Here is a 27408-nt window from a genome sequence, read left to right as displayed (position 1 = left end):
ACGTTTTAAGGCTATTTGGGCCATTATTGTTCAAATATCTTTAGGCCTGACAAAAATCAAAATTATAACTCAGAGTAAAAAGTATCAACTCCCCTCTGAATCCTCCTCTCATTACCTCGTCACGACCAGGTTCGGTTCGGTCTCGACTGGACGACAGAGATGGTAATGGGCTGCGGAGACCAATTACATTTTTTTTTATGCGGGGTTAAAATTAGAAACTTCGCTGTGACGCTCGAGCTCCATTGAACAGACCGACGCTCGCGGGATGCGGAAAAGCTCGTGCGCGCGCACTAATAAAGCCTCTGACACGTGCACGGCGGAGGGAGAGAGAAAGAAAGAAGGACTCCACGGGGCGCAGGGACACATCTGCGTGGGGAGACCTTGGGACTTTCTGTGGATACACAGAATATATTGAAAGGAAAGACGCGGGACGGAGCCGCAGCCGCGCCTGGAACAGCTTTGGATTTAATTGAATTTTGTTTTGTCTCTCTGCAGTTTTCCAACACCTGGGGACTAATGTGAGTGTGATGACATTAATATTGTTTCTATTATTTTAGGTGTTCGTTTACTTTCTCTATTAATGCTTAGAATAGCTTGGTCAGATCTGTTGATAAAATAAAATCAGCAACGCAGATATTATTTGACCGTAACACAGTTCGCAACCATTAGAAATTAAGTGGCTGGTGCACATTACAGTGTTTTTATAGATGCTGTTATGAATGTGAAAATTTCTGCCCAGGTTTGACCTGTTTATGTATACATAACTCAGTATACTGAGGTTTACCTGCTTTTCTAAAAGTCTGTTGCCATTAAAGCCTGGAAAATGCTCTTTTTGTGGTTTAAAAACAGAATACTAAATCTCACCTGTTTGAAATGACCCGGTTCAGGTTTGAACAGTGTCCATTTCAGATTTTCAATTAAAGGTAATAAACACATGATAAACTGTAGCTTTTGGTAAAAAACAAAAAAAAGAGAGAGAGGACAACTACAAATATTGCTAATTTTGAAACTACTTGATAATTATAGTCAGTGGAAGATGTAATTCATCTTCCTTTAATGAAAATTAGTGAAATAGCTTTATTTAGTGCTCCCTCAGCCATATTTTTACCGTTTACTCTTTGAACAACACCACATTCAGTACTTATGGATTGTAGAAACAGAAAACAGGTTGAAATGCTTCAAGACCGACAAACGGCAGACACCTTTTAAAATGTCCTTCCTGAGTGCTGGTGTTGCCCCTGACAGGTTGACGCCCTGCCCATGAGCCACATACCTGCACAGAAACCTTTAAACATTCAGCTTACTGCAAAACTGAGCCATTTCTAAAGTTTTATTGTTATTTTACTTCCAATTCTATGAAAAAAAGAGAAAAGAAAAGCAGTAACAGATGTTGCTGTCGTGGTTCTTTAAAATCTTGATTTAAAAAAAGAAAAGAAAGAAGTTTACTTTTACTTGGAATTTTTTTTTTAAGTAATTTACCAAAAATCTGCTGAATTGTACATGAGCTAAAATATCAAATCAGCTGATTGAATATTTCATTCCAGGCATTATTTTTAGCCCCAATGCTTCCATTTTGGTATTTTTATAATCCCATAGCTCTTGTGATATTCAGACTAGATGCTTGTGTAAAAACTTGGTTGACTTAGCTTTGTCATAAAACGTTTGTAAAACATAATTTGCAAACATATACCTTTTTTGTGCTGTTGATTGAATAATGAGGTGGTTTATGGACCAGGCCTAAGTAGCAGAAATTTTAAAAAGGAACACGTCAAACATAAACACTCAATAACTTCATGACTAAATACTCTTCAAAGCTCAGAGCGAGTCCTTTAACTTTCTTAATTTCATAATTGTAAAAAAAAAAAACAAAAAAAAAACATGCATATAACACTTTCTGGCTTAAGGTTGGAAGCTGTAGTTATAGGAGCTACATTTATAAGTGTGGCTATGGCTGACTTCCTTCCTTTATGAAATTAAAAGTCACTCAAAAATCTTATCAGGTTTCTTCTGAGCAGTGACATTCTGCTAAACATGTTGAGCTCATTTTCCCTCCTAAAAGTGCTGTACAGCCCACTTGTCTTGATTGGTTTCCAGGTGTTGCTGCAGGAAGTGCTGAAAATTCAATACCCCCCCATGCACCTAATGTGATTTGTTAGAGCAGAGTGTCTTTCCACCTCGGTGAGCATCTGATGACTGCTCCTTCCCTGGCAGCCTCTGTGTTACGCACGCAGCTAATTTCTAACTTCTCCTCTTGAAATGCAAATCCATGCAGATAAATCTTTGGCTTAAACTTCATGAATATGACTGCGTCCTGTTTGCTCTCTTTCCCTTCGGCAAGTGTCCGCGCCGCCGACCAAAATGCTGACTCCATGCTGAAGGGTCGGAAAATGAACGCCTCGTCCTGCTGCACTGCCCCCGTCGCCATGTATCAGCAGAGCTCAGGATCTGACCTCAACGCCAGCTGCGACCTCTCGGCTCCTCGCTGCAACTGGACGGCCGTGGACGGGACCCCGCAGCTGCCCACGTTTTCCACGGCGGCGAAAGTCAGAGTGATCGTCACCTTCATCCTGTGTGGCGTGTCCACCCTCTGCAATGTGGCAGTGCTCTGGGCGGCCAGCGGCCACCGACGCAGATCTCACGTGCGTGTGCTGATCGTGAACTTGACCGCGGCTGACCTCTTGGTCACCCTCATCGTGATGCCTGTGGATGCCACGTGGAACATCACCGTTCAGTGGCTGGCCGGAGACCTGGCCTGCAGGTTCTTGATGTTCCTCAAGCTGCAGGCCATGTACTCCTGTGCTTTTGTCACCGTGGTGATAAGTCTGGACAGGCAGTCGGCGATCCTCAACCCCCTGCTGATCAGCATGGCTCCAAAGAGGAACAGGGTCATGCTGATGGTGGCGTGGATAATGAGTGCCTTGCTCGCCGTTCCTCAGGTGAGGATGCACGAAGTTATCAGCAGATGAAATCGAAAAACATAGTTCACACTGCAAAAACAGAAAATCTTACTGAGTAATTTTGATCTAGTTTCTAATGCAAATATCTTGGTTCACTTGATATAAGACAAAACTAACTTTCCATTTCAACTTTGCAGCAAGAAATGGGAGCTTGTCTCAAGTTAATTATTCATTAAAATTCATGAAAAAGTGCTAGTTTTAAGTGAAATAATCTGCCAGCTGAACAAGATATTTTTAACTTATAATATCGCCACCTTCCTAAAATTATGGCCCAGGTGTGTGTTTTTTTTTTTTTTTTTTTGCCTTTATCACCTTTTGGCAATAAAAAGGGGTTGATTTTTTATTTTTTTTTTAAAAAATCACTTGGCAGAAAATGACTTAGGCCATTATTTCAGGAAGGTGATGATATGGGCATCTCTTGTTGCACTGGGAGAGTATTTCACTACTTGTAACTTGAACTTTTTCATCAATATTAAGGAATCGTTGACTTAAAACAAGCCCCTATTTCTTGCTGAAAGTTATTTGCATGTTAATGTTGTCTTATTTCAAGCGAACTCAGATATTTGCACTAGAAACTAAACCAAAAGCACTTCATAAGGTTTTGTGTTTTTGTAGTGCAAAGAGAATGCAGGGTTATGGGACAAGACAAATATCAAAAGCTTGTGATCAGTTGCCCTTGGCAGAAACACCGAACTACATTTTCTGCAATTACAGTTCAGTCCACTAGGGTTGTCCCAGTGCAACTTTTTGACTTCTGATACCACATCGATATCACAGCTTTGAGAATTAGCCAATACCAATTTTGACCCGATACAATATCAGCATGAATCATACATAATTTTATAACTTATTTTGAAGTGTGGAATGTTAGAAAAGCCTCAATCAAGTCATATTACCAAAACAGAGAACAATAGTCAACAACAAAAAGCTACGAGAACAACTGGGCCATTTACTAATACCCAGTTTGTCTGCTTACTGGTTACAAGCATTGCTGGGTAGAAATCCTGGGGTGGACTAAGTGCGGAGTGCCTCTATTGCCTCTATTATTGAAAGTCAGAGATTTTAGATGCAGGCCGACATAATCCAGGACTTGTCTTTTACCTGATATTGGACCGATTTCTGATATCAGTATCGCATCGGGACAACCCTTGTTTCATGTTTTGATCTCTGTTATGATTTAGACTACCTCAAAGGTCATCCAGCAGAGGACCCACTGCTAAAGGTGCCTCTAAAAGACACTTAACATTTGGATTTTATTGGTTTATTGGTTTAAGTTGAGCTTTTATTTAGCATGAATTTGCTTCGATTATCTATCAGGACTGTTTTTTAGCTTTGGCCTGCATTAAACAAAAACATTGGAACCGGCAGATCAGGCTTTTTAAAGATCGGTGATTGGCCTAAAAACTGCAATCGGTGCACTCCTAAATCATAATGAGGCTTTATATAAATTAACATGATGGAAGTTCCTTTTTTTTCCTATTCTAGCTTTGACTGCTGGACTCATGAAAATATGCGCATCTGGTGGATTCAAAATTATGCTCTGAAACTTAAGAATACTGTATTATCTGTCAAGTATGTTGATGTTGAGGTTTTGTACAAATTCACTTGGAAATATTTTAACTTCTAGGTCTAATAAAGATTTTTTTTTCTTGTCCAGAGACATTTTGTCTGAAATAATAGTGAGCAGACATAACATCCAGTGCTTCAAGCTGAGAAATGACTTGATTACTCTTGTTGTCAAAGTTAGAATCTAACGTTCATTCTCACCTGCTTCCACAGGTCTTCATTTTCCACAACGTGACTATTACCTATCCAGCAAACTTTACTCAGTGCACCACTAGGGGGAGCTTCGTCACTCACTGGCAGGAAACGGCCTACAACATGTTCACCTTCTCCTGGCTCTTCCTGCTGCCTCTGGCCATCATGATCACCTGCTACACCCGGATCTTCATCCACATCTCCAAGCAGATGACAAAAAAGAATGGTAACTACGCAAACCAAACAGCGTTCACTTCCTGAAAACTAGTCCTAAATGAAAACAGGAAAGAGGGCATAGATAGAATATCAATGTAGAACCAAAGAAATACTTGAGATTTTTTTTTACTCATGTTTACTAAGTCTAATATTTTATCTTTTTCTGGTTTGCTAACTTGCTAACATGCAATATAGAAGGAAAAAGAAAATATCATTAGGAAGAATCCTCATTTTTCCTGATCAAGATTTTTTTTTATTCCTGAAACCATTTAATAATAGGCACTTACAAATAAAGTGATGCATTACGAAACCCAGGGGGGAGTAGAGCGACTGTATGTTTTCTACGCTCCTTACGTACCTTCCTTGGGGGGGCACCGATTTATGTTTTTGCATGCACCTGAATAATATGTAGTTGCGCCCCTGGCCGTAATACTTGGTTTTAGGTGTTAACTTAAGAAATCTGAATGCTGAAACTAAATCAGAAGATGCTTTAGCCAAACCTCAGTTTTGAAATGATTTGTCTGAGTGTCTTCCTTTACATAATGAATCCTGGCTTTTTAGCAGGAGTGTTCACCTTTAGAAGCCATTGTTCAGTGAGTTTACTGTAACCTATAACAAGGACAATAATTTCCCATTTTTCCCCTTTAGTGTCCTCTGACGAACCGCATCTTCGCTGCTCAAAGAACAACATCCCAAAAGCTCGGATGAGAACTTTGAAGATGAGCGTCGTCATCGTGGTCTCCTTCATCGTCTGCTGGACTCCGTACTACCTGCTGGGGCTCTGGTACTGGTTCTTCCCTGATGACCTGGAGGTGAAAGTCTCGCACTCCCTCACCCACATCCTGTTTATCTTCGGGCTTTTCAACACCTGCCTCGACCCGATCATCTACGGCCTCTTCACCGTGCGCTTCAACAGGAGGCTGAGGAGTCGCTGCAGCAGGGCCACCGTGGCCTCCGGGCTGGACGCCAAGCCGGCAACGGCGGACTCTGTGAAATGCACATTGGCTGGAGAATCTGCAGAGGGTGGAAGGGATGGCAGCTGTGAATCAAATGAACAAAAATCCACCGACAGCAGGCAATGAATGCAGCAATGAATGCAGCCACTGATGATGGGGGTGCACAGAAAGCAATATGTGAAGAGAAACAAAAGCAAGAAAAGTAACTTCTATTTGCCATTGTTACTGGACTCACACTAACACCCATATGCATGTGTGAAAGGATCTTTATTATCACTCATTAGAATCCAGATTTGAAGGTGTTTAATGAGTTTATAGTTCTCACTGTACATCTTACATACAGGCTGTGTCTGCAAATGGCTTCAGTGTTTGGTCATTAAAGAGCTTAAAGAACTGCTTGGGGTAATTAAAGGGGCAGTATCACGTGTTCTCCAAACACATGGTATCATTTTATAGCACAATCAAGTAACTATGTTACCTTCAGTTGTTATAAAACTTATACGTATATCAAATATGACTTGAAAGTAATTTTACTTCCTAATTTAACTCCATGAAATTGGACCTCTGTCTCTTTAAAAACTCCTGTTCCTCCTGAAGCTCCGCCTTCAGGAAGTCATCACAACATGGCTCCCCTATTAACCTTTTAACAACGTTTTTACCAGCGTTGTACTGAGAAGTAGCTTGTATAATGAGCTCAGCAGATGCAGTTTCACCAAGTGTTTGCTAATTGCTGCTGGCTAGTCTGAAGGAGCTGTGAGGGGAAGTCGCTTCTCTATGAGGTGGACACTTGGAAACAGCAGCCCTGAGGAAGAGCTGCGTCCCTGAAGGCGGGGCTAGCTCCATTCAGGCGTTTTGAACAGCTGAATGGTTGCAATGGGAGATGAAAGGATTTCTCAAACATGCATGAAAGAATCAAAGCAACACTACAGGAATGTTTTTGATGACAGAATAAGATTATAACAGGTTGTAAAGCTCAAAAAGTTGATTTTTCATAATACTGCTCCTTTAAGTCACATGGTCTGGCCTTTGTTAAGGCCAGGCCTTTATTAAATTATCTAAACTGAGTTCTTTGCAAAAGTATTCACCCCATATATACTTTTTCTGTACATTTACAATCCTAATGTGCATTTTATTTAGATTTGATGTGATAGACCAACACTGGTGTATCATAATTGCATAATGGGAGATTTTTTTTTTTCAATATTTTTGCAAATAAAAAGATGGAACTGTTTTGGTGATGAATACTTTGTAGAACCACTTCAGTCTCCTCCTTTTTGTCATCCAGCTTTGCATGTCCAGAAGATGTCTATATTGGTCATCCAATCAGATTTGATTGTGAAAAAAATTTAACACTTCCATAGGAAAAACCGAACCAGTTAGTTATTCTGCTAATGCTGTCAGAAATAAAACTAAACTACCAGAAATGAAAGTGATTTGTAACTAACTCCAACTAAGCTAACCTCTTCATGACCCACATTTTGACTCATGCAAGGACATAGACACAGCTGGAGGCTCTTTTGGTCCAAACAGTTGTGGGCCAATGCCGGGCCGTGTGAGATCTGGGCAGACAGTAAAGCTTTTGGCAGCCAATGACTGGCAACAAGTCACTTTTAATTTAAATTTAAGTCAAGTTAAGTTTACTTATTTGGCACCTTTTAGCACCAAGGCGGTTCAACGTGTTTTACATGATAGAAACATAATACTGTCACTTATGGAACGAGCAATAAACCTTGGACTTTGTCAAATGCCATCATCAAGAATAATCATCATCAAATATCCTGATCAATGTTTCAGTAATTATGAATCAAAAGCAACCCCAAACTGGTGGGTTTGTAGTCTTGATTTAAAGGAACAGTGTTTTGCTGTTTTCTGGGAAGTTTGTTTCCAGATTTGTGATGCTTAGAAGCTGAATGCTCCATGTTTGGTTCTGGGGATGCAGAACCAGAGACAATCTGTAAAAATCACAAAAATATCAAGAGGTGTGATTACTTTTCCACCTCTTTGTACCTCTCCTCTAAAAGAATATAAGCTAACCTTTAGCTTTTCACTCCTGTGTACACACTGTAACAGTGACATCCAGAGCAGTCTGACCAGTCCACTCAGCAGTTCCGGTCAAGGACAAACAAGAAGACAGGACATCCTCGGGCTTAATGGAGGAGCAGGGGGGGAGGAGGGAGGATTACAAGGAGCTGTAGTGACCCATGACTGAGCTGCTGTTTTAACGTGTGGGGTCACCTGCTAGGGCCTGTATCAGTCATGCTCCAGTTGCTGCTAATTTTGGCTAAGATTAAGTGTCCCAAGTTTGCCGACAGAGCTCTGATTTAAAACAAGATGTCGGGTTTTCTGCCTTGGAACCACGGCTTCTCCCCGTCGGCTGGGTGATGCCCACACTCTGACGGCTCAGTGGTCTGTCTCAGGTCTGTCCACCTCCATCATGTCCCGTCTGGCGAGTGGGCGGCGCATCGCATTCTCCCAGTTACATCAGCAAACAGATGTGGCTCACGGAACAACAGCTGCTTTGTTCAACAGCCATGCTAATGTAATGTGCTGATCGCAACAACTGGCTGCTTTTGGCTCACAGTGAAAATGATTCCACTCTTTTTCCATATCAGAATAATACACGCTGAAAGGAAAATATTTATCTAATTTAATTTAATAAAAGTTTTGCATTGACAAATATGAATACTTAATGTAACAACTAAAACAAATCGGGAGTGAAATGTAGCAGATAGAAGAATATGCACCCTAAGAAGAGAGTGGAGAATCAGAAGAGCTAATCTACGGTGGCCGACAGGTGCAAATGCGCAGCAACAGAGAAAACATGCAAACAAAAAACCAATGAAATGCAGCAAACAAGAAGAGATGACGCAAACAAAAAGCAAATAAAATGCAGCAAACAAAAAAGAGACGCAAACAAAAAGCAAATGCAGCAAACAAAAAAAGAGACGCAAACAAAAAGCAAATAAAATGCAGCAAACAAAAAAGAGATGCAAACAAAAAGCAAATAAAATGCAGCAAACAAAAAAGAGATGCAAACAAAAGTCCCTCCTGCTTTGCTCGACCAAAACAGCAGAAGATGACTCAGCACTGCGGGATATTGTTGATCAGATCGACGGACTATTGACCTGAGGGCTCGACAGACAACTTTTTGCAAGTAAGATGGACATAATATTTTGCGATTAGAATATTACTATGCTGTATTTATGTCCACCGGCGAAATACCAGCTAATGCTAGCTGGTATAGCGCTACAGTGCTTGGTGTTCAGCCCCCGCTCTGAGTAGAGTTGCCAAAATTTCTTGCCTAACTTGCTGTTATTTCTGCTTAAATTAAAACAATAAAATTTGTTCTTCAACAAACAAACACAAAAACAAAACTACCCTCTCTGTAGGTTAAATCTTTGCTCACTTCCACTTAACCTAGAAACACTCACTTAACGTAACAAGGATGATCTGTGTTGCTAACCGATTATTATCCATATTTGACCTTTTTGGCCTTCTGTCATTTTGACAGCTGGCAACTCACACTCCTGACCGCTTGATGGAGATGTGCCGACTTTTACAACCTCACACACACACAGTACAGGTAACCACAGAGCTCAGACCGGAACACTGCTCAGTGCTGACAGTTTCGGACAGGAGGCTTTGGAGCGCGGCTGTGAGCGCTGGAGGTCACAGCTGAACCTCTGGTGCAGAACGAACGGAGTCAACTCAGGCGCCACTGAGAAAAGAAAAGTCTGAGTTTATAGTCTGAGTTGACAACAAATGTCCTCTCAGGGCTCTTCACAACGTCAACAGGTCCCAACTAACGAGCAGAAATGGGACACTTTAGATTTAAGGCAGCAGAATTGATTCAGCTAATCAGATGAACATCCGCACTGAAAAATCTTGCCAAATATTTTTTGGTCTAGTTTCCAGTGCAAATATCTAAGTACACTCGAATGAAAACTAACCTGCAAGTAACTTTTCAGCAACATTTACGAGCTTGTTTGAAGTCAATACTTTCTTAATATTGATTAAAAAGTACTAGTTTTACTGGTTATTTCACTTGTCTAGTTATAAGTGAAACAATCTGCCAAGTGGAACTGTTACCTTTTGAAAATCAATACTGAGGAATTATTTACTTACTTAAATCAGGCTCTTATATCTTCCTGAAAAGTTACTTGTAAGTCAGCTTTGTGTTATTTTAAGTGTAATAAGTTATTTGCACCAAAATCTAGACGTAAAATACTTCAGATTTGTGTGTTTTTGCAGCAAACAGCCCACAGATGTAAAAGCACTTGTCAAAGCTCCAAGTTTTTAAGAACTACATGGAGAAATCTGAAGAAATCTAATTCATTTGCAGTGAGAAAGTTCAAATTTTCAAAAAAAAAGGTGAGATGTATTTTTTTTTTCTGACTCTGCTGAAAACATCCGATAGCATTTGCTCATAATCTCTAAGATGAGTCCGGTTTATATTATTGCGACAGTCTTTGGCTCCAGACAGCCCCCGGTTTATCTTTTAAAATTCTAGCCTAATGTTTGAAGCAAATAAATCAACAGAATGCTAATTAAATTTTGCCTGCATACATGTTTACCTTTCAGAAGGCAACGCCGGGTTTGTAATGCTCACACATTTATTTCAGTCGATGTTAAATTTGTCGGGCTGTGCAGGCTCTGCGCTGCAGCAGCCAAGTTTGTTACTGAGGTCAATGTATTTTTCAGTCACCTACAGATAAAGTGCAAAGATAGCAGTCATTGGAGCCTGCCACAGACAGAGCAGCCACTTTGGACACGCACCGAGATGTAATCTCTGCTAACTGGCTCTGCCATTTCAAAGTGGCATTTAACACAGCGTGACCTTTTCAAATGTTTCGTCTCGCTCAGCAATGTGACTGATCACTGTGAGCTTAACCTAGAAACAGCAAGAGCTGTTCTTACAAAATTCCTTACATTTGTCAGACATTAATCATTAATGGGGAAGCGTTTTATGTAAAATCAACTTTTCCAAGATCGTCATCATGTTATAATGTTATCCCCTTAAAAACATAAGCGTGGCCTTGATTCTTTCAAGCATGTTTAAGAAATCCGTTAATCTCCTGTGGCCAGGGGTGAAAGTAGTTTTAAATTCTTGGGGGTACTATGACAACAAAAAAAAAAAAAAAAAAATATTTATATATATATATATATATATATATATATATATATATATATATATATATATATATATATATATATATATATATAAAACTTCTTTGTGTGATTTGGAGTTTCTGTGCTGATTATTTTTTTTGCGAAGCGATAAAAGCTGGGTAGCTCTTGAATTGTTACAAAATACAGTAGAGTTCTATTTCCCTCAGCCCTCTGCTGCAATGTTGACAGGTAAACAAAGATAAAACAACCCGAACAGGTGATCAACTCTAAACCAGTCGCACCTTTTTACTCTCCGTCTCTCTTTGTCGTCTAAGCACACCCGTTGCCATGGCAACCGCTCGCTCCTCGAGCCGACCACAGATTACATTAAAAACATAACATTCAGTCCGTTACGATATTAGGTTTGCAGGCTTGATATTTATTTTGTGATTATTAATAAACGCTCCCCAAAGACAGCGGTGGTTGATTAGTTAATTTTAAACTCCTGCTCTGCTTGTTATTTTGTCATGGAACCGAAACGCACAGAATTGCCAACACCTTGTTGAAACACTGCTCTAGCAAAGCACGAACAGATCAGAAACAATATGAAATGAGGAAAAAAGCGATTTATTAACTGATTAAGTCGTGTTTTAGATTGTTCTTGAAAAACTAATCAGTCACGGCTGATTAGTGGGTGAACTCACGGCTCCACAGTGAACCCATTGATTCTAGGGCTGTTGTAAACGAATATTTTAGTAATCGAGTAATCTATCGATTATTCTTACGATTAATCGAGTAATCGGATAAAAAAATAAAATAAAATGGAATATTGGTAAATCTGGCATAATACCGGTGTTACTATCAGATATCAATATCAGTCCAATTTTTCATATTTGAGCATCCCTAACAGTTGCTTTTTTGTAGTTTAGAAAACTAACCTGTAACAATAATAGCTCACTTTCTAAGTTAACCAGAAGAAAAGTTATAGAAAAATCTGAAATTATATTGAATTTAATAAAGAGGCAGGCTCACAAATATGCTTATAAAAAATGTCTACAATCCAGCTTTTAGTTTATGTATTCATCTTCAGTGAGTTTAATAGATTAATTAAACTCACCTTGCCACCTAACCTGTCACGCTTTGGGTTTGAAAATACGGGAAATGCCGCCTGGAGTGGGAGGAGAGGGCGAATGAACGAACATGGGGTGGAGGGGAGGAAATAGACCAGCGGACTGACGAACCGTTAGACCGGGGGACGAACACGGGGGAAGCAATACGGGATATTTACGACACCTTCACTGGTCACACTCAGAAACTCATCTACCAGCCATGTACGATGCGCTCCGCCACCCGTTTCTTCAGACCGGGATATTAAATTTATTGTGCGGTTCGTCGGTAAAGCTACATTTACACGGTAAGCATCAGCTACTCAGCCGCCCGCCCTGTTCAGGCTATCCGCTCACCTCAGCGCTCTTCCCGCCGTTCGCTTTCAACCAGCAGCCCCAGAGGAGAAATGCTGCCGTACTCCAGGCATTCCCCAGTCATTTTAAGGATGCTTATCGGTTCCCCAAAAACGATAAAAAGTCGGGCATTATCATCAATCTATAAAATCCCCACGGGCCAATCTTGAAGATTAGACTTTATGCTGCTGAGACTTAGCTTTTGTCAACAACTCAGAGGCGGAAGTGAGAGCTCCGCGCAACGCAAATGAAGTCCCGGCCGGAACACGGTGCGCTAACTAATAAAACATAAATTAACGAAGCTTCGAGGCAGGTAAATTTTCCTCGAGGAATTTTAGTAATCGAGGTACTCGAATCATTCGAGGAATTGTTTCAGCCCTAATTGATTCTTTACAGCTGACAGCCGCTCCCCTCTCTTGCAGGTACTGCTTACCCCCGCTAAATCTTTTAGGGGTACGCAGTACCTTACCGTACCCCCTTACTTACACCCCTGCCTGTGGCAACCATTCGGCTGTGCTGAACACCTGGGTGGACCTAACTCCGCCTTTGAGATGAAGCTCCTCCTCAGAGCTGCAGATTCCAAGCTTCTGAGCTTCCACTTCACAGACTAACTCTCCCCCGTGACTCCCTACTCGATCCCTTCAGACTAGCCAGCAACAATTAGCAAACAACTGATTGTACTGCTCATCTGCTGAGCTCATTTTAAGAGCTACCTATCAGTGAAACGCTGATGAAAAAAAAAAAAAGTTGTTAAAGGGTTAATAGAGGAGCCATGTTGTGTTGACTACTTGAAGGCGGAGTTTCAGGAAGAGCGGTAGCTTCTTAAAGAGACAGAGGCAGAATTTTAAGGCGTTAAATTACAAAGTCAAATTTCTTTTAAGTCAAGTTAACATAGTTACTCGACTGCTATAAAATATGTCACTATGTGCCTGGAAAATGCACAGCATTACCCCTTTAAGTTTAAATGACGCAAGGTTACCAGGTGCATCTGCCAGTATGCAATTTGACCAGATAAACTTTACTGTTTATCTGGTCAAAGGCTACCAGACTGGTTGCAAAGTCTTTAAAGTGGAGGTGTTAAAGTAAACAGGGCTGAGCACAAATGCACACCACACTTTTAAGATTTTTTTTATTTGATGCAGTAAAATATAACTGGGCTTATGCTTAAACCCTGATTAAAAGAGAAAAAGTCCAACAGGTCCAAATGACACACCAGCCTGTACATTCAATACTCATACCAATAGTTTGCATGGTTAAATGATGCTTGACATTTACCAGGTTGGAAGTGTTGACACTCCACATGTAGAACTAATTACACTAGACCAAAATGAATAGCTTCATGTAGTCGTGTTGTAAACAAAGAGCCTCCACAGTTCAGGAAGTAATATTAATGATTGCTCCCGGCTGTAAGCTAATTTTACTATCCTACATCTGGTTCTTTCCTCTTGTGTGCTTCCTCTTGCAATATCTGCTTGCATTGTTTTTCTCTCTTCACTGTTTTCTTTTTGTTGCCGTTAAGCTTATTCGGGGGTTAAAATGACCGATGAAATTTCAAAAGAAACTAGGTCAGACTGAAAAAAAACTGTCTCCGACTGACTTATCCATATCATTGGAATTAGGGCAGAAGAGTTAGTATTTCATGGAGAGAATGTTTTGGTGTCTATTTAGTGTATTGAGCTAATGCTTATTTATTCATTTTTGTTTTTTCAACCAGAAGTACATGTGCTGATTTTTATTTTTTACAGTTTGAAACATCACAACTGCATATTTTAATTATATCATGTTGGGGTTTGATGTGGTAATACAAATCTAACTAGTGCATAACTCTGATGTCAAAGGAAATGTAATTTTCAGAATTGTTTGCAAATAAGAATCTGCGAAATAAGCACTGAATATAACAATTACACTAAACAGAAAAGACTTGATCTTCACATTCCCATGAACAAAAATGACAGGAATAATGTGAAAATATTTAAAGCAAGTAATAATCTGAAATTTAAAAAAACCCTCAAATGTTTTTTAAACATTTGAGGGGTTACAAGTTGGGAAGACCATGCTTGGTTGTGTCTAAATATGTGAAAAGGGATCAGGTTCGGATAAACTGAATACAATGAAAACTAACTCAGGACTTGGCGACAAACAATACATATTATCTATGGTGTGCTTATCTGGAAGACACTTGTTTGCATTATTTTTTTCATTCTTGCACAAAATACACCACTTTCTTTCCCCAAGTAGGCTATCACATGCAGCGCAAGCTGATCCCTTTGAAATATTAACTTTACTTTCAGTGATGCAGGCAGAAACTCAGCATCCTCAAATAAATAAAGCTTTGTGCTTCTAATTGGTGCTGATCAGAACTGGAGGCAGCTGGCCAGTGTCTCCCAAAGAATTTCACATCCTTGCCCTGTCTTCTCTATTGATTTCGGTCATATAAATCTAATTTTGAGTTATCCCATGCATTGATTTCCTTTATTTGTCATGGTCCCAGAGCCAAGTCATAACAAAGTGGGGGCTTGTCTAGGATTTGAACTCTGAACGCAGGAGTCCGCCCCAGCTGTTGCAAGTTGGGAAGACCATGCGTCCATCACAGCTGATCAACGCTCCAGATGTACTGGGTGAGTGTGACTCCTGGAGTTTCAACCAGTAACCTTCTTGCTGTGATGCCACAGTGAGCACCATCCTATAGCCTGGTTAGCTCCAGTAGCAACTGCCAGTGAATAACATTAGTTTAACGTTCACTCTCATCCCTCTGTGAATTTATGGAGAATCACAACATTAAAATATGTTTGGAATCTTTGAAGAGCACAAATTGATACCAGAGTGGGATATTTGATTTGTTACACAGTTACACCATTAGAACAAGCTTAATAGCTTAGGTGAGAGGTTATGAAGGACCTATTATGGAAAATTCACATTTTGCTCATTTTTGCACATCCATTTTGGGTCTCTATTGCTTCTACAAACAGTCCAAATGCTAAATGATAATAATAAAGAAAATAAATCCTAAGGAGAAAAACAGCTTAAAATTTATAGAGGAATTATTTTATAGCATTTCATGAGGTACCAACTGCCTAAAAAGTGCTAAAAAAAATAATAAATGCACAAATCAGAGTGACAACAATTTTGGATTCTGAGAGGGGGATGAGGATAATTGTTTGAAAAGGTTTTGCTGCCATCTGCTGACACAAACCCTCAAACATCAGGATGTGTAGTGATATGAAAGCATTTGAACCATTACTGCTTTCTTGTGTGTTTTTGCTTTTTTGTCACCTTTACATGCTTCAGGTCATCAAGGATTTTGTTAATATCAGACACAAATAAGCAGCGTTAAAGGAATAAGCAGCTTTCAAATTATAGTTTCATTTTTTAAAGTAAAAGCCAGTTTGCTTCGCTGGCTGCTACTGACATTAAGGGTGTGTGAGACCCTCAGTCTGTCTGTCTTTTCTAAAATATGAAAATATGTAATATGCTATGACAAATTGAATTGAAGCACAGTATTATATATTATCTTCTATAGATCTCTTACAAAAGCAATACTGGTAATTGCTACTCTTTCTTGTGTAGGCAAATAGAGTCCAGAGTTAGAAATATCTCCCTCTTGTTTAATGAAGGGCATGGCAGAGTGTGCAGGAGACGTTTCCATGATGTAGCAGAAGTAGATGGAGAGAGGACAAAAACACAAAAAGCTTCATTAAGTAGAGCCTTCAACCATTCAAAGATAATAGCACCCAGTCTGGTATCTATAGAGCAGATATGTTATAGCAGGAGATGAAAACACCACCATCCCCCTACCCTCATTTTCACACCCCTGCTGGGCTTTAGGATCTGAACACCTGTTTCACTGAGGAGCTACAAACAGAAATGTTCCATCGCTTTATTCAAACAAAACAAACACACACTTATAAGGAGCATTTCTGGGTCCTTCTGGGCTTTTATATATAGACGTAACAACTGACATTAGTCCTCTTGAATGGAAATCGTTCTGTTTAAAAAAAAAAAAATCATTTTCAGTAATGTGAATCCCATGTTACTGGTCTGTTTTTTTTAACCATTTAATTAACATTGGATTAATTTTATGTTTTTGGAAGTTTCTGATTTGTAATTATCAGAACTGTCCTTTTCTTTAATGCTACTCCACATGATTCTTAACGGGGTCATACGGAAAATGCTTTGGGGGAAAAAACAGTATATTGTCCTTTTAAAATTTCTCAAAAATGGGATCAAACTGCATATTGTAAGAAAGATGATTAATAAAAAAAACACACACACACACACACACAAAAACAAATCTGTTTTCCTTTCACCTCAGTCACAAAAAAAAAACTTTTAAAATAAAGAAATATATATACACTCACTGGTGTCAAACAACTTCTTAAGAACTGGTGTGCAATCTAATCTATACTAGTATAATTTTTTTTAATCTGATCTTGAATTTCCTTTGGTACATAAAGTGTTTCTTTTTGAGAGCTGTTCGCCTGCTTTGCGTATTTAGGCAGAATCTTCATGTCAATTCTATTCAGGCCTGGCTCGTGAGATCAGCTGTGGTTAATCTCAATGGCAGTGGTACCACACCACCAATCTGTCACCAAAATCAAAGGTAGATCTTGCTGATGCTCATTATTTTTTGGAGGATACAATTTGACACCCAACCTAATATCAGTTCGGGAGATGTTATATACTTCTGGTACCAAACAAAAAACACAAAACCCTAATAAGTAATTTTACATTTCCTTTACTCCAGGAAATCATTGATTTGTCTAAACTTCTGAAATATTTTTAGAGCATTTTCATTCATCTTATTAGCAGTTGTACAGCATATTGATCCTTGAGATGTCCCAGCAGGGCAGCCCCTACCTCTACCCGATCTGGACTCTGGCGTTGGAGATGGGACTGATGGTCTCCAGTCCATAAGCGATGGCGAAGGCGTCTCTTCCCGTAGTGCATGATGGAGGAGTAATCCAACACATTCTCACTCCCAACTCGTCACATATTGACGCTTGGGCAGGTACCCTCGGCGTCACATATTGACGCCAAGGGTACCCCCTTGGCGTCAATATGTGACGCGAAGGGTTCTCTCATTGAATGCTGTACCGTTCCCTAAGCGTCCGATACTGACGACTTAGGAACGAATAAGATGACGTGTCTATTCTATTTTTTTTAAAACCTTTATTTACAATTTATGTGCTAGTTTGAACAGGATATTAAGAATATTTACTACAAATTCGGTATTTAAAAATAACTCCGTAAAATATAAAACCGGAGGAGTTTTGTTGTGCTTGTTGTTAGCTTGATTTAAAAGCCTTAAAAAAATAAAAATAAAAAAATAAAAAACTATTTTTGAGTATGATATCAATGATTTACACCAAATAAATTTAAGAAAAATTAAGATGTGTTTTCGTTTGTGATTGCATGCAAACTGTTCTGTAAACCTTTTAATATGTTTGATTGAAATAAAAATAAGGACGGATCCCACAAAAACCCAAGAAGAAGAATAAGCTGACGTCATCATATGCGACACTTACACTCCGGTGAGTAGAAACCTGCATCTGTCAAAATGTTTTTGTACTCTAAAACCAAAAATAACTCCAAAGTGTTACGTTATAAAATTACTGACGGTAGTTTTAGGACTTAATGGCAGTAGGACTGTGATGCGAATGGTTGAAGACACGTTTGTAACATTTCTTTTTGCCGGAAAATATACGGTGGAAGCTAGCTAAATTAGCCTCTTGGAGGCTAATTGTACCTGTACACTGTACCTGTGCTTAATACGTTTAATTAGCCGTGATAAAGTCACATAATAATGTTTATAGTCATGCTTGTTGTTGCCACTTTGTAATATTGGAGGGTTGCTAAAAACATCAGTGCCCCTAGGCTGTGATGATCTTTAAAGTTTTGAACCCTGTCTGAATACACTGATTGCAGCTAGGTCATTTACTTGAATTAAAAATGAACTTGCGTCAGTACAGGCAAATTTATTTTCTCCTGTCTGTTATTTATTGCTGTTGCAAGCCAGATGAAGTGAAGTAAAGAGCTGAGAACCTGATCTTTGAACAGACAGAGACCATAGCTGAGGAGCAGCCTGGGATGCTTACTGAGGAGCATCCAATGATGATACCAGAGAACCAGGAAGAGACTGTGATAGTGCTTGATTTAGTTCCTGTTTCTCATCCTGTTGTCCCATCCTCTCAGTCTTTTCAGAAGAAGAAAAGACCCAGAAGCATCTCTCCAACTGCCTCTCCTCCCACTCCGTCATCTCTCCGTCCCCCCCCCAACCCCCCTCACCCTGCCCGTAGATCTTAAATAACTGTCAACTTTGGCTGTGTGAGTACTTTGACGTACATATCCCAGAAGGGCCGTCTGACTCTATTCTTGAGTGGTTATGCTATTCAACATTTTGGTGTAACTGGTTAAACACACTTGAATCAAATGGCTGAGGTGCCACCTCATTCATTCTGCATTCAGATCATATGAAGTCCTGGTAACATCAAAATTAATTGAGTGAGGCATTTTGTGCCAGAGAAACACCTAAAACTTGAAAGACACCTAACCTATTCTTGATGCCTGGTATTTGGACACCTATGTCCTATTTTATGTTTTCTTTTTTATCTCTCATTTTAAATCACAGTTAAGATCTCGGCTGACAGCTTCCTGAAATGATTTTTGAGCGGGAAGCCATAATATGAGTTGGATAAGATGTTAAGGAAGGATCCCTTCAAGTGTCAAGCTTGTACCCCAGATGTGCTTTCAGTTTCAGTGGATGGAAATTGCAAGTATTACCATTTAAAGAATGCAGCAAGGTATTGTAAAATGTGTAAAATATAACAATTCTTTGTATATGTTAGTGATGTTCACTACCTTTGGACAGTAACACCTCATGAAGTGTATTTTATTGCTTTGTTTTTCAGATTGGAGGAACAGGCTATATTTCAGGACCTTTTCATTGCCAAGGATGAAAACGTAGGAACATTTGTGAACTGCATACACAAATCAACCAAAAATGTAAGACTGCAGATTGTAAATGTATAATAACAGTAACCTTTTAGCCTGTAATAACAGCTTGCCTGACTGAATTGTATGCATTCTAGATTTTGTGGTGGGCAGCCAGGGAGATCTCTCACAGATCCAGCAGCAAACTGGATGAGGAGGCTTGGAGCTAGCGGTGTGTAGACATGGAGTACTGCTTAGTGCTCTTCGAGATAGTATGAGATATTTGCATAAGCTTTGTTGTTTCAACAAAGGCTGGCCAACAGACAATCACTTTTTTTTCCATGGATGTAACATGTAAGTACTGGCCATATCTTGAAAACTAACAAAAAGCTGTCCTGAGCTCCAACACCTGCTTAAAATGAAGCCATTTCTCTCAATTTTCCATGGCAAAGCCCATGAATGTAAGGTAAGGAACACTGACCAGGCATTGTATAACCTTGCTGGTACATACTGCATAAACATCTTTGACACAGTTGATGTTGTTTGTGTATGTTTGTGCAGATACAGATGGACAAAGCTTGTGCCAAGGCTCATTGCAAGATCAGAAAGGAGAAAACATCTTAGCAGTAGCTTTAGAAGATGTTGGTCACTTGAAGACTGATACAGACACAGAAGTTCTGTCTTTGGAAGAGATCCTGTCCGGTGACACAACATTGCCATGGCAACAATCACACAGTGGTAAGTAAACATACACTAATATGTTTTATACTGTCATCATACCTGACAGATAATGTGACTAGATACTCCAGGTGTTGACCTCATCTTACAAATGTAAACTTTTACTGAGTTGATTTGTCCTTTTCATAAATGCATTTCAGACTCTCAGTCTTCACACAAGAACAAGGGCAATCGATGACATCATGATGGTAAAGAGACTGGAAGAGGAAAAGAGGATCTTTGTTGATGGACCATCGTTGGAAATCTCTGTCATCCTATGAAGACACTCTAAAGGAGTTTCCCACCTGTTATCGGGAGGTAAATTAAAAAGTATGTTTTTAAGTAACACATAATCATACCAAAAGTAAAAGCATCTAAATTTGGGATTTTTATTTATGTTCAACTTTAAAGGTTTGTCCTGTGACCTAACTGACGAAGGTCCAAGAGGTCTCCAGAGCATCATCCTCAGAGAGCTGCAGCACCAACAGATGAAGCTGCAGGCAACAGAGTATTATCTACAGCAGGGGAGCCCAAAGTGGGTCCTGGAGGCCCGGCATCCTGCGTGTTTTAGATCTCTCCCTGGTTTAACACACCTGCATCAAATGATGGCTCGTTAGATGGCCTAAGAAGAACATTGACAAGCTGAAAAGGTTGTTTCTACCACCAGGGAGAGAATAAAACATGTAGGATGCCGGGCCTCCAGGACCCACTTTGGACACCCCGATCTACAGACTTTGTCAGGAGCAGAGCGTTACCTTTGACGACGACTTCAGTAGTGACTGATAATAGTCATATATATATAGTTTGCTCATAAGTCACAAAGAGACACCTTACAATTTGTTCTTGTGCTTTCATGTCTCCAAATGGGCAGTGTTTTATCTTGTTGGTTCTTTTTTTAAAATAGTTAATTTGTTTGTGCCTTTGTATTTTCTAAAAGGGTTTACTAGAGCTGTAATTACTTCCACATGCATGTCATTGAGTGTTTCTTTTTCACTTATGTTTCTGCACATCTAGTGTATTTTCTAGGTAATAAGAGAAATTGCAGTTAATTTAATAGTTTTAATATTTTTACTACAAGTGGAGTAATAACACTTGTGCTTATGTTGAGCAGTTAAATGGCTACAATGCTACGTTAAGCAGTCCCAGTGATTCTGTAGTATCTAACATAACCAAGACATCTTTTTGGATCTTCTACTTTTCTTTTTTTATTAATATGTGCAGCTGTGACTTATTTCTTAATCCAAAGAATACACAAAGTGTGTACTGGTGGAACAGTTTCTTATCCATGGTCAATTGAATGCGGTTCAGTTTGTCAATGTCTTTATTAAAAAGAAATAAGTTAAATAAAATTTCAGTACTTGTCAACTGCCAACTCTCCTGACCTGAACCCCAGAGAGAATCTGTGGGATATTGTGAAGAGAAAGTTGAGAGACGCAAGACCCAACACTCTGGATGAGCTTAAGGCCGCTATCGAAGCATCCTGGGCCTCCATAACACCTCAGCAGTGCCACAGGCTGATTGCCTCCATGCCGCATTGAAGGCTGCAAAAGGATTCCTGACCAAGTATTGAGTGCATAACTGAACACGATTATTTGAAGGATGACTTTTTTGGTATTAAAACACATTTCTTTTATTGGTCGGATGAACTATGCTATTTTTTTGAGACAGGGATTTTGGGTTTTCATGAGCTTTATGCCAAAATTATCAGTATTAAAACAATAAAAGACCTGAAATATTTCAGTTGGTGTGCAATGAATCTAAAATATATGACAGTTTAATTTTTATCATTACATTATGGAAAATTATGAACTTTTTCACAATATGCTAATTTTTTGAGAAGGACCTGTAGACCTAGCGTTATTTATGCATGTCTAGGTTCAACAGTTGACAGGTGAAAAAGGAAGCCGACTAAGGTTTGGTAGAACTTGCTGTCGGTGTCATTTAGTTGAAATGCTTCAGATTTGGACCTAACTTCTTTTTTAAAACAGAGAGTCCCAACTTAGTGAAATAATCTTAACATTAACTTGGTATTTGGATGCATTTACAAACCAAAAGGGGTAGACCTCTATTTCAACTACAATAATTAGATGGACACAACTTAACTTAGATTCTCTTTATGCCTTTTCTCTGCAAGCTTATGAAATGATGAAATGAACCACAGAGGCCTCAGGCAGATCATTCTTTTTCCACTAGAACAGATTTAGAGTCGGGCTACAGAGCTCAATTCTAGAGAAAATGCATCTTTGAACCATTACTTTAATAAAACATTTGAAGATTAAGCCATCTCTACCACTCAATTTGAGATTAGTGATGGAGTTAGGGTTAACCCTAACCCCAATCTAACCCTAGATTGTTTTTATACAGTTTAACATAGTGTTTCTCTAGGAGAAAAGCACTATGTCAATCGAACATAATTTAGATTACTATACTAATGTAGTTTAAATTACAGTAGAGTCAAACTGATTCAATATTAATTTACTAAACTGTAATGTTGAAGGACTTCAATCTGGGTTTCCTGGGCATACACAAAATAAGCTGCAAACTTTAACTTAAATAATTAACCTTAGACAGGTAAACATGCTATGCAAAATACTTCTCCATAAAACTTTTTTTATGTGTAAATACTGATCACACTGAATAAAACACATAATAGCTTCACACAGTTCTACAAGTGTGTAGGAAACGAATCTGTTACACAGTTTAACCTTGCGTCATGCCTTAAAGACAACACACAGGGCAAACTTGACCAGCCTACAATGACGGCCAGCTTGTCAGGGAAAAAGTCTTTATAAATCCCATCATGACTCTTTCTGTATCAAACGAACAGTTTCACTACATTTTGAAGTAACATTTCTGAGTGTATCGTTGACCTTGATCTTATTTGGCTACAGACAAATACGGTTGTCATCTTATTGAAAACCTTATTACCCACAACGTGCTGATAGTGTTCCTTTCTTCTCTTAATCAATCTGCCGTACGATGGCTGCGTTCCATTTCAGATTCCCGCCGATCAGCCGTACAATAATTTCTAGAACCAACTATGCGGAGCTGGGATGCTTATAAAAAGTCTATCTATCTATCTGTCACAAATGCCATACACAATTTTAAACACACAAAATATACATTTGCATTTATATAACTATATAGATATATCTATATATAGATATACCTGTCCTGATATATAAATGCAAATTTATATTTTGTGTGTTCTTCAAAACTCTGTATGGCATTTGTGACATAGGTTTATTAAAATGTGTTGTTCTAATACAGTCAGTTGATCTGGACATTACAATGTATTTTTATCATGCTCTTCATCAATAACTTCACTGAAAGTTGCTGTGTTTAAAAATAAATGTACTGCATTTGAAAGCAATTTTATTATAACATTTTACAAATACAGTCTTGATTCACAAAATCCATGACACAAAAAAGATAATATTAAAATAATAGCTTTTTGAGTTAAAAAAACACTTCCAATTAGTTATATTGACATCAAGTTGTGCTTATTTTGTTATGTATTTTTATAGACTTTACTTTGTACATCCACATCAACATTAAAAACACTCAAAAAGAAGTGTGTACAATACCATGTTTAAAGTTTTTAAGACTTTAGGTCATATTTACTGAACAAAATCTACAAACAATTCTGTTCTAAATTTCAAGACTTAATACAGGCACAATACCTGCCTGATGCAGTGACTCAATCAGCCTCACTTAGTCTTTAACAGAACTTGACAAAAATGTGTCAGTAAACAGCCCAACATAAGCTTACATATATTACAACCATAACATTCATTTCAGTGAATGGCCGAAAACAATATTACACAGAAAACTTTGTAAAATGGTCAAACTGCAGTAAAAAAAAAAGAAAAGAAATTAATACTTTGTAATACAAAAAAGAAAAGGCAACATCATGGAAGGACTTGTTCGCTGTCTGAAGGAAGTGGCACTTGGTGGACAGCAACATGAGAGGATTTACTTGCAGGTTCCCAGGTATCATCCCAGATTTTTCCGCTAGAAAAGAACAACAATAAAATCAGGATGTGGATTTTTTGTGCTGTAAGGTTCACAAATCTCTCTTTCTAAGATGAATACCTGACTTTAAAAGGAGGTAATGTAGCCAAAATATTTTCTATGCCTACATCCACCCAAATGCCAGCTAGTACTTACATCTTGTTTTGTCCTAAATATACAATATTATCTTGACTTATTAAGTGTTAAATGATAAACTGACTGCAGTCATTTTTACCACTACACAAACAATGAAAATCTCTCGTAGTGCTTCAGTTTCTTAGAAAAGTCTAAAAATCAAAACAGAAAAAAAGTGACAGTTTCAGATTAAATGTGTGGCTTATATTAATTATAAAAGGCACAGTGTTAAATAAGTGTTGAATCACTTTTAAAAAGTCCAAACATCAAAATCAGCATTCCTTTGCTGATAAACGGCCTAATTTCGATATTTGGAGTTCTATCTCTATATTTCTATGTTTCTGTGCAAATACTGACTTTTTGTATGAATTTGTTTCACCCAAAGATGTTGTGACTTATGTGCTATAAGTATTACTGATTCATGTTGTAATGCCCGTTTTTGTCCTCATAAAAAAATAAAGACAAATATAAAGACAGAAAAGGAGTCTGGTAGGTCAGTAATTAAAGCCACAAAGTTTATAAGTAAACAACTGTGCTTATTTTTTGCAGACCACTGCCTCCCTTATCACCCCTCCCCCCATCTACTCATCTCCACACGTGGCAATGTCTCTCAGTGTATCTTGGCATGTTTGACTGGGGTGGGGATGTACTGTCACAGGGTGGATTAGTTAAACTTTTAGACTTACCGCATTAGTTCTACACCCAGGGATTGATTTTGGGTACTACATTTCCACCAACCTAAATAACAAGAAAAGGAAAAAAACTATTTTAAAAACAAAATAAGAAATGAAGTCAAAGCGTGTACACTTGAAAACTGAAAACTAGTGTGGTGACTGTCATATTTTATAATTCTTCTAAACTTTACTCTTCTTTACATGGATTTACACATTTTCTCAAATTAGTTTAACATTAACTTTAACTACTTTACACTGTTTCTGTGAGAATTTTGACATTTTAGGGCTGGACTCCTTAAGTCGCAAGTTCAGTTTTCTTCTGGGTTCGATTCTCGGCCCGAGGTCTTTCTGCATGGAGTTTGCATGTTCTCCCTCTGCATGGTGGGTTCTTTCCGGGTTCTCCGGCTTCCTCCCACAGTCCAGAAACATGACTGTCAGGTTAATTGGTTTCTCTAAATTCTCCCTAGGTGTGTGTGTGTGTGTGTGTGTGTGTGTGTGTGTGTGTGTGTGTGTGTGTGTGCATGGTTGTGTGTTCTGTCTGTTTCTGTGTTGCCCTGTGACAGACTGGCAACCTGTCCTGGGTGTACCCCAGCAACCCTCCCGACCACAATAGGGACAAGGGTGTAAGAAAATGGATGAATGTAAAGAAAACAAAACTTACGCCACCCTGACTTAAGGAGACGGCATGGTCAGCAGGTGACATGAATGCAGATGTGGCTGATCTACGGGCGGGGGTGGGGGGACGGAGAGATGACGAGTGGGAGGAGAGGCAGCTGGAGAGATGCTTCTGGGTCTTTTCTTCTTCTGAAAAGACTGAGAGGATGGGACAACAGGAGGAGAAACAGGAACTAAATCAAGCACTATCACAGTATCTTCCTGGTTCTCTGGTATCATCATTGGATGCTCCTCAGTAAGCATCCCAGGCTGCTCCTCAGCTATGGTCTCTGTCTGTTCAAAGATCAGGTTTTCAGCTCTTTACTTCACTTCATCTGGCTTGCAACAGCAATAAATAACAGACAGGAGAAAATAAATTTGCCTGTACTGACGCAAGTTCATTTTTAATTCAAGTAAATGACCTAGCTGCAATCAGTGTATTCAGACAGGGTTCAAAACTTTAAAGATCATCACAGCCTAGGGGCACTGATGTTTTTAGCAACCCTCCAATATTACAAAGTGGCAACAACAAGCATGACTATAAACATTATTATGTGACTTTATCACGGCTAATTAAACGTATTAAGCACAGGTACAGTGTACAGGTACAATTAGCCTCCAAGAGGCTAATTTAGCTAGCTTCCACCGTATATTTTCCGGCAAAAAGAAATGTTACAAACGTGTCTTCAACCATTCGCATCACAGTCCTACTGCCATTAAGTCCTAAAAAAACCATCAGTAATTTTATAACGTAACACTTTGGAGTTATTTTTGGTTTTAGAGTACAAAAACATTTTGACAGATGCAGGTTTCTACTCACCGGAGTGTAAGTGTCGCATATGATGACGTCAGCTTATTCTTCTTCTTGGGTTTTTGTGGGATCCGTCCTTATTTTTATTTCAATCAAACATATTAAAAGGTTTACAGAACAGTTTGCATGCAATCACAAACGAAAACACATCTTAATTTTTCTTAAATTTATTTGGTGTAAATCATTGATATCATACTCAAAAATAGTTTTTTATTTTTTTATTTTTATTTTTTTAAGGCTTTTAAATCAAGCTAACAACAAGCACAACAAAACTCCTCCGGTTTTATATTTTACGGAGTTATTTTTAAATACCGAATTTGTAGTAAATATTCTTAATATCCTGTTCAAACTAGCACATAAATTGTAAATAAAGGTTTTAAAAAAAATAGAATAGACACGTCATCTTATTCGTTCCTAAGTCGTCAGTATCGGACGCTTAGGGAACGGTACAGCATTCAATGAGAGAACCCTTCGCGTCACATATTGACGCCAAGGGGGTACCCTTGGCGTCAATATGTGACGCCGAGGGTACCTGCCCAAGCGTCAATATGTGACGAGTTGGGAGTGAGAATGTGTTGAGTAATCACAGGGAGTGTTCAGGTTGTTGGTGTCGTGCTTATTGAAGTTGTAGGCGGTGTCGGGGATGATGTTCTGCCAGTTGATCCTGACGTAGGAATCGCGGTCGCTCCTGTTCTGCTCGTGCTGGAAGCCCAGAGCTGGTTGAGCTTGTGCATGGCGATTCCTCTGTAGATGCAGCCCTGCTTGTTTAGTGAGAGCTCCTGCATGCGGAACTGCACAGAACCGTTCTTTAAAACATAATGAACTAACCCTCTAAGATAATGCTGTTTTTAGGTGAGAAGCTTTCCTTACTTTATACAGCGCGGAATAGCACAAAGGTATAATAAGGTGAAACGAGCACTTGAAAAGTATTACTTTGAACTAAATATTTACTCAAATCTATAAATCTAACATAACATTCTACATAATTAACAATACTAATACGCTTTTTGCAAACAA

General features: G+C 38.9%; 1 protein-coding gene, 1 long non-coding RNA gene and 1 pseudogene across 4 annotated transcripts; 2 read left to right on the top strand and 1 right to left on the bottom strand.

Moving 5' to 3' along the window:
* Positions 1-1558: 1558 nt before the first annotated feature.
* Positions 1559-6013, top strand: LOC106904084 (putative gonadotropin-releasing hormone II receptor). The gene is made up of 3 exons (XM_014968213.2): positions 1559-2936; positions 4737-4941; positions 5580-6013. The coding sequence occupies exons 1-3, from the start codon at positions 2295-2297 to the stop codon at positions 6011-6013; spliced, it is 1281 nt and encodes a 426-aa protein (XP_014823699.2). The 5' UTR covers positions 1559-2294.
* An 11165-nt stretch (positions 6014-17178) lies between these two features.
* On the bottom strand, positions 17179-27176 carry LOC106904085 (high choriolytic enzyme 2-like; annotated as a pseudogene).
* On the top strand, positions 18784-21843 carry LOC148160172 (uncharacterized). Of its 3 annotated transcripts, XR_015762481.1 has the most exons (7): positions 18785-19256; positions 19365-19458; positions 19545-19740; positions 19839-19852; positions 19948-20124; positions 20265-20421; positions 20515-21843. It is a non-coding gene; the product is annotated as an uncharacterized LOC148160172 (long non-coding RNA). The 3 variants fall into 3 exon arrangements; XR_015762480.1 differs by having other exon boundaries at positions 19545-19852; XR_015762479.1 differs by having other exon boundaries at positions 18784-19256; positions 19545-20124.
* Positions 27177-27408: the final 232 nt, after the last annotated feature.

Source organism: Poecilia mexicana, unplaced genomic scaffold, assembly GCF_051168715.1.
Source record: "Poecilia mexicana isolate PSO_F unplaced genomic scaffold, ASM5116871v1 scaffold_3, whole genome shotgun sequence".
Taxonomy (NCBI): domain Eukaryota; kingdom Metazoa; phylum Chordata; class Actinopteri; order Cyprinodontiformes; family Poeciliidae; genus Poecilia; species Poecilia mexicana.
Note: the sequence above shows the minus strand (reverse complement) of the source record. Positions and strands in the feature narration are given on the sequence as shown.

Excerpts from the sequence above, each read along its gene's own strand:
- LOC106904084 (XM_014968213.2), top strand. The coding sequence starts at position 2,295 with ATGAATATGACTGCGTCCTGTTTGCTCTCTTTCCCTTCGGCAAGTGTC. Across the intron at positions 2,937-4,736 it reads CCTTGCTCGCCGTTCCTCAG|GTCTTCATTTTCCACAACGT; the intron begins GTGAGGATGCAC and ends CTGCTTCCACAG. Across the intron at positions 4,942-5,579 it reads GCAGATGACAAAAAAGAATG|TGTCCTCTGACGAACCGCAT; the intron begins GTAACTACGCAA and ends TTTCCCCTTTAG.